This window comes from Alligator mississippiensis, chromosome 1 (assembly GCF_030867095.1).
Source record: "Alligator mississippiensis isolate rAllMis1 chromosome 1, rAllMis1, whole genome shotgun sequence".
NCBI classification, from domain to species: Eukaryota; Metazoa; Chordata; order Crocodylia; family Alligatoridae; genus Alligator; species Alligator mississippiensis.
This window is the reverse complement of record NC_081824.1, coordinates 99,311,884-99,319,621: the sequence shown is the minus strand read 5'-3', so window position 1 is coordinate 99,319,621 and position 7,738 is coordinate 99,311,884. Positions and strand designations below refer to the sequence as shown.

General features: G+C 47.5%; 1 protein-coding gene across 1 annotated transcript; it reads right to left on the bottom strand.

The window, feature by feature from the left end:
* Window positions 1-1,310: 1,310 nt before the first annotated feature.
* On the bottom strand, window positions 1,311-7,185 carry MARCKS (myristoylated alanine rich protein kinase C substrate). The gene is made up of 2 exons (XM_006270054.4): window positions 6,376-7,185; window positions 1,311-4,849 (listed from the first exon to the last, which is right to left on the bottom strand). The coding sequence occupies exons 1-2, from the start codon at window positions 6,472-6,474 to the stop codon at window positions 4,061-4,063; spliced, it is 888 nt and encodes a 295-aa protein (XP_006270116.3). The 5' UTR covers window positions 6,475-7,185; the 3' UTR covers window positions 1,311-4,060.
* Between the last annotated feature and the right edge of the window lie 553 nt (window positions 7,186-7,738).

Sequence of the window (7,738 nt, the reverse complement as noted above, 5' to 3'; positions counted from 1 at the left end):
ACAGTTTCAACATTAAGGTACTTAGAATCCAATTCAGACACCACAGACTTTAAAGGGTTTTGCGTACCAATGCATTTTGACCTTGAATAGTCAAGGACTAAGTGGTCTTAGACCAAGACCTTGACCTTTGTCTTAGTCTCAGAAAAGAAACATATCAGGCTAAATCTCAAAATTCTTATTGTGACAAATCAACTGGTTTCAATACAAGTTTTGGCTAAGAAACAAGGATTTCATGGATTCAGCCAAGTAGAATTTACCCAATTCATAAAATGATAACAGTTCTGCTGTTTCTTTCACCAGATTTGCAAGTTACCTTGAAATTGGGCATGCTTGAGAGATCAAATCCATCTTAATTCTGATAGCACTGAGTTACAGCAGCTATTACTGAAAAGCAGTATAACATTTAAAATTAAACCTTATGACTACATACAACAAAAAGTTGCTCTCTTCATGAAAAATATGTAACTGTTGTTACTAATTGGTGATTGTAAAATATCTTCCTTTTCACAACAGTGAAACGAATAGATCAGCTGCTAAACAATTACATCTATATTAATATTTACACACACTCCTAAATAGAGGGAATGTGAAGTTACAAAATAAATTCTGTAACACAAAAGAGAAGGGATGTGGGGGACGGAGAAGGAGAGGGGATCCCAACACATTTTCACTTACACTGTTCCAAGCCCGTATTAATCCTGACTACCCGTTCAGAGTTGAAATGGCGAAACAACCAATAGGAGTTTTAATAATTCTTTAGCATAGTTTGGACCATTATATCTGGGATGATGATGTAAATAGCTGATCCATTCAGGAGTGTGTTTTGGAACTTTATCTACACAGAAGTCACTTCAGAAGAGAAGGTATTTGAGCAAAGCCAAGTTATGGAATTTAAGAGTTTGGTTCAAGAAGCATGGCCAATGTGATAACGATTTTCTGAACCAACCATGGGTTAGATATTTATGTTATTAGTGGGGAAAAGAAATTCCAGCAAGTACAGATATCGACCTGTGAAATTCATCTAAAAGTTATTGGAAGGCGAAGTTGAGAACACTCTGAAAAAGCAGAACCAAATGATTTGGTTCTGCACATCATATACACACAAGAAAAAACCTTAAATCAAGCATCCCCTAGGATTTAAAAACATTGAGCTATTTTTAAAGGACACATTGACTATAGGACAAAAAACTTCAAAGGTGCATTAGAAGAGTTGCTCTACAACCACCTTAGAAAAAACCTTTGCAAAGCAGTTAGGAACTCAACATCTGGACAGATTATGTACTCCAAGAATGACACCGGTGTGGAGGATCTCATTTTACATCAAATTTATTTTATCCCATGTCCATTATAGCATATTTCAATACATTTCTAGAGCTAGAGAGAAAAACCAGGGTGACTAGAGTACATACAAGCCAAAATTAAAATGGTAAGACAGCTGAATAAAAGAAGAGAGGAAAAAAAAGTATGCATTCAGCAGGAATCCATTGTACTTAATTCAGTTTAGGCTTTGTTCTTTAGGGAACAAGGTGCTAACGTGCCATTTTCTCATAAAATGAATTATAATTGCTTCCAAAGAACATTTCTACTGAAAATTTAGATGGAAGCAAATAAGTGTAACACTAAACTTTCTCCTATAAACTTAGAAGCAACACTTTGTTGAATCAATTTCCACCCTCCAAACACCATTACTCCTCTATTTTTTTTACATAAGCCTACTGTTTTATTAAGGCATAACATGCCCTGAGCTATATACTGGAAATTAGCCAAGAAGCCTAACAATTAAAAAAGGCAAGCACCAAGCTATTATTTTTTTTATAGACAAACTTAGCAAACTGCTTTGTAACTCACCTGTACTTGAGAAAAGTATTAACTACTGAACAGACTGGTAAGAAGCAGAGCAGTGGTTTTCAACCTGTGGCCTGCAGACCCCTGGGGGTCCACAGACTGTGTCTAAGGGGTCCTCAAAAGATGACTATAATCAATCAAAAGTAAGTGAATACGCACACTTACAATTCAAAGGGGTCCGCACCTCCATTCGAAATTTCCAAAGGAGTCCGCACCTCCGTTCAAAATTTTTTAGGGGTCCGCAAATGGAAAGAGGTTGAAAACCACTGAAGTGGAGCAAATTTTCTTTGGTTGAGATTCTCAAAACAAGCTGTCCCAAGATCAGACATCAAAATAGGAATGGCACAATATGACATATAAATGGGCCATCTAGTTCAGAAGCCTAGTTGTAGACAACTGGACTTAAAAAATTTGGCCAAGAACACCCAACCCAAAGTAATCCAGATCAGAACAATTTCTTAGGAGGCAAGAATCCAGTGTGCTGGATGCATCTGGTATATTTAAAAAAAAATCAAGATGGAACCTGGACAACAGCAGTCTTTATAATACATATTCTTCCACTGGCTTCCAGTCTTCTTGTAAAGCAAGGGAGTCCACAAAGTTCTCTAAGAGACACAACCCAATATTCCACGTTTGTTTTGCAGAAATTCCATGCATCCGGGAATTTGCAAGCCATTTTTAAAGATGGTGTTAAATGGCACGCAAGAATCTCCTCGATACAACATAAACAGCATTGCCTGATCCATTTAGCTCTCAGAATATCCATAAAAAGAAACGCAGCCAAATTGTACATTTTATTCACATTTATTTTTCGCTTTTAGTGTGCTCACAGAAAATTAGAACACCTTAAGCAGGAGTTTAATAGCAATTTTTGTAAGCAAAGTTACATTCCATCTCTAAGTCAAATTGGTCAAAGCTTCTCCAGTATTTACAAAAACATGATAGACAAGATGCTACACAAAAAACCATTGCATCTGAAGAGTTTTCCTTTATTTTCAAAGACAACTGGAAAAGAAAGCATTGTCTGCTGTAATCAAAAAACATACCACAGTATAAACAGTAACCATTCCACTTATCACAGCTTGGTTGAGTTTAAAATTTGTGTTTAAAAGGTCCAAGATGACTGCAGTTTTACAAAAATGGGCAGGGTGGAAAGAGTTGCAAACTTCATGTGCTTCTGGATATCAAGATTTGTTTTTTATACAATAGTCACAGTTAAAAACACCCTGCTGGTAATACATAATTACACTTTATTAAGGTCATAAACCAGCAATAAACAATAAAGCCTATACAACTTGTATTTCTACTTAATCACTGACTGGTACAGCTAACATGAGATAAGTGAAAAGTTCCTATGGTTTAAATGAATTCCTAAGACTATGATCTCTTTATCTGGGTATTGATTTTTTTTCTTTTTTAACCTTTCCTTCTTAAATCAAGACGTGTAGTGTTGTAAACCTTATAGAACCTCTGCCTCACAAAATACATTGTAATAACTTTCTTTAAAAATAAAAAGAGAGAGAGAAAGAGAGAGAGAGAGAGAGAGAGAAAGAGACTAACCCCTTAAACATCGTTCCTTGTGGCACATTCTCTTGGCAATTCTGTGCACCACTCCAGTCCCCAGTGTGGCCCCTAGCACTTCATTTGCTATCCCTTACAATGACCCACCCATCTCCTTCATATATGGGCACGTCTGGCAATGATTATTATTTTTTTTTTGACCAGAACAGAAAGTTTACATTTTTTTTAATTATAAAAAAAGAGAGATGCAAAGTATGCAACACACATTAATACTGATGCAAAAGAAAAAAAAAGGAACAAGGCAGAGGGAGGCTGTTTGAGCTCTCCTCCGCTGGTTGGAATGGTGGGAACAGCATGATTGGAGATGGGACCTGATGGGAGGGCGCAAAATAACAAAATAAAGGGGGTGGGGGGTAGAGGGGGAAGAGACATCTTTTAAAATCAATCCCTGGTTGTAGCCGAGTTCTCCAAAAACCAGCACCTGGCACCACTCCAACAAACAAAGGGGGGGGGGAGGAGGAGGGGAGAGGGGGAAAGTTCTTCGATTATCTCACAAATTGCCACTTTTTTTTTCTTTTTTTGATTCCCCGCCCCCCCCGTTTCCTTATTTAAAATTTTTTCTTTTTTTTTTTTTTTTTGCTTTTCTCTATTTCTTTCTCGTGTTTTTCTTTTGCGGTGGCGGTGGGAGTCGTCGTTACTCGGCCGACTCGGCTGCGGGGGTCTCCGGACTGCAGTCGGACGCGGCGGGGTCCTGCGTGGGGGCGGCGGGCTCGTCCGCTCGGGGCGCGTCGGGCTCGGCGGGGCGGGCCTCGGGCGTGGCGCTGCGGGCCGGCACCACCTCCTCGGCCGCGGGCTCCTCGGAGCGGGGCTGCGGCTGCGGCTTCGCCTCCTCTACCGCCGCCGCCGCCTCTTCCCCCGCCGGAGCCTCTTCCTCACGGGGCTCCTGCGTCTCCTCCTTGGGCTCCTCCGCGCTGCCGGGGGAGGCGCCGCCGTGCTCCTCGGGGCCCGCCTTGGCCTCGTCGCTGCCGGGGGCCGCCTCGTCCTTGCCCCCCTCGGCGGCGGCGGGGGAGGAGGAGGCGGCGGCGGCGGCGTCGTGGTCCGCGCCGTCGGCCGCCTCCTTCTTGTTCTTTTTGAAGGAGAAGCCGCTGAGCTTGAAGGATTTCTTGAAGGAAAAGCGCTTCTTTTTTTTTTTCGGGGTCTCGCCGCTGGGCGACGGGGTGGCGCCCTCCTCCGCCTTGCCCGACCCCGACGCCGCCTCCGCCTCGCCGCCGGGGGACGCGGGCTCCGGGCTCTCCTCGCCTGCCGACGCCGCTGCAGCCGCCGCCGCCTCCTTGTCTGCCGGCGCGGGCGGCTCGGGGGACGCGGGCTCGTCCTTGGCGGGCTCCTCGGCCGGGGCGCTGCCGTTCGCCTGCACCTCCTCCTTGCTGCCCGGCTCGGCCGCGGCAGGCGACGCGTCGCCGTTCACCTTCACGTGGCCGTTCTCCTGCGGAGAGCAGCGACAGGGCATCAGGGCAGGGCACGGCAGGGCGCCTGCAAACCCCCCCCCCAAATGCAGGGATCAGGGCCACTAGGGATCCCCCCCCCCCATCCCCTCCCGTCGGTGCCGCCAGGATGTCCCGCTCCGGGGCCCGGGCTGCAGCGCGGCCGCGCGCCGGCTGAGGGCGCTGCGGCTCCACCGGGAAAGGGGGCACACAAGTACAGGCAGCAACTACACTGGGGGGGACGGCAGCGCTGCGGAGGGGGAGGAGAAAGGCGAACAAAGCCCGTCCCAATCACCCCCGCATCGCTAGTCAGACACGGGAGGGGAGGGGGGTAAATAATGCACCCCCCCCCAAAACAGACACCAAAACCCGCCTCTCCCGGTTAAATGCGGCGCCCCGCCTGTATTTGCATTTGAGGAGGCTCTGGAGAAGCAGCTCGGCTCAGCTCAGCTCAGCCCTGCCCTGCCCTGCCCTGCCCAGCCCAGCCCAGCTGAGCTGGCTGAAGCAGTGGCAGCTGCTCAGAGGCGTGGTGGTGCCCGGTGCTTGCACATGCGGCCACCGAGCGTGGACATACGTGTGCGTGTGTAAAACCGCGTCAATGCAACAGCAAGTCGCAGCGCGGGGCGGGGGAGAAGTACCCTGGCGGGGAGGGTGACAGGGAGCTCGTCCGCGAGCAGCCCTCAGCCCCTCGGAAGGCTGCAGCCATGGCAGGCGCCCGCTAGCAGAGGGAGGGAGGCAGCAATATGGAGAAGGCGGCACTCCGCAGCCCCTTCCCTTCTCTGCCATCACAGCGCAGCCACCGAGACCCCCCCCCCCAAAAAAAAACCAAAACAAAAACAACATGCCTCTGCACTCCCTCTCCAGCCTCCCCACGGCGGCCAGCTCACACTGCCCCCCCCCCCAGCACGGAGCGGGGTGGGGGGTAGGGAGCGAGCAGTACTACGAGAGCGAACCAGCCAGCACCAGCAGCGCGGCTGCCTATTCATACCGCGGCTTCAGGAGACAAGCAATCATCAATGAAGTGTGTGTGTGTCCAGCCATATAGATAGATAGATAGATAGATAGATAGATAGATAGATAGATAGATAGATAGATAGATAGATAGATAGATAGAGCAACCGCAAGCAAACGACTAAGCAGCCAGGCAAGCCAACCAAATAATAGCTCCTTCCGTTTACGAGCCGTTTGCCACCACTCAAATAATGCACGAGGGGCTTTCTTCCCCCCACCCCCTTCTTTCCTTCACTCCGCAAAGACCAAAAAAATTCAGGTCCACCGAGGGGGGGGGGTAGAAAAAAGCCCCCCCATCCATTTGCACCAAGCTATTCCTCCGCCTCAAGTTGGGAAGATAAAGGGTTTGACCCCCCTCTCCATCCAGTGCGTCCAGGGCACATCGAGAGAGGAAGAATCACACAGGATGCAAGGAAGAGAGTCAGTCCACCGAGCTTTGATTAAAACAATAATAATAATAATAATAATAAAAAAAGGAGGGGGGTGTTTTGGTTATTTATCATTATTTTTTTTTTACCTGCCCATTTGCCTTGGAAGGAGATGCAGCCACTGCTTCCCCGGGTTTCTCGGCTGCAGCTTCGCCTTTCGCAGCGGTCTTGGAGAACTGGGCACCCATGCTGTCTTATTCAACAAAGAAACTCAACAGATCCAAAAGGAGGGGAAACAAAGAGCGTTGGGTTGGTATAAATACTGGGCGATCAGCAGCGGCGGCAGCAGCAGCAGCAGCAGCACACACACACCAGAAGGGGGGGGGGAAGAGAAGAGAGAACAGAGCGGATTATATACACTCCTTTTAAAAAATTTAAGTTGAAGAGATCAAAAAGCAGCAGCACGGGAGGGAGGGGGGAAAAAAGGAGGGGAAAAAAGTCAAGCAAAAAAAAAAAAAAAAAAGGAGGCCAAGTTTAGTAAAAAAGAAGTAATAAAAAATCCCAGATTTGTAGCCGTACTGTAGACAAGGGGAAAATGGAGAAATCTCCCTGGTTGCTAATAAGATGCGGAGTCCAACGCCCAAGTGCACAGATGAATGGGCTTCCCGAGCGCTGACGGCAGCCCTCCGCCCGCCGTCCACCAATCACTGCGCCGCCAGACAAAGGGAGGGGCGGGGCTTCCAATTGGAGCGAACAATGGAGCCGGGATTGCAATAATTTGAAATCAGGCTTTGACGGATAATTAATACCCCTAAAATAAATAAATTATTGGGGGGGGGGGATGCACGCGCACTTGTTTTTCTTCAGTTAAAAATGCGGATGCGCGGGCATCTTGCCATGTCTTACGGGAGGTGAATCCCCCCTGCAAGGGGCTTTCACTTGACTCCCTGTCGCCCTGTCTGTGCGTCCCTGGCTCTTCCCCCATTTGCTTCTGCGTGAAGTTACAGACAATGGTTTGACTTGTGTGTGTTTGTGATTTCAGCCTCTCCCCACCCCGCCCCCCTCCACCCTCTGCTGGGGGGGGGGGGGGGGAAGAGATCAACAGATACTGCGCGAGGTTTCGGGTTTTTTGATTTAATTGGTCGCAATTGTTAAATCGCCCCAATTTGGAAGGTATTTAAACCACGGAGATCGAGTTTCTCCCGAGGAGATCACGAGTTGAAATGACTGGGTCTGTAGGCCAGATGTTTGAACAGGCTTTAAAAGCAGCAGCCGGAGCAGCAGCAGCAGCTGCTGAGGAAGCAGCAGCAGCATCAACATCATCATCGTCCCCCTCCCCCACAGCAATATTGACTCGAAATAAAAATATTTTGCGATTAGCCACCGGGCCTCATTAAATTCTGCTGTCGGATTATTCCTGATTTATCTTTTTATTTTTATTTTTTATAAACTCCTTTTCCGAGGCGGCGGCCATTTGAAGATGACATTTCTATGCATTCAATTAGTGGATGA

Bases quoted from the DNA above. Each gene is read 5' to 3' on its own strand.
- MARCKS (XM_006270054.4), bottom strand. From the start codon at position 6,474: ATGGGTGCCCAGTTCTCCAAGACCGCTGCGAAAGGCGAAGCTGCAGCC. The intron at 4,850-6,375 runs GTAAAAAAAAAA...TGCTCTCCGCAG, and splicing joins CTTCCAAGGCAAATGGGCAG to GAGAACGGCCACGTGAAGGT.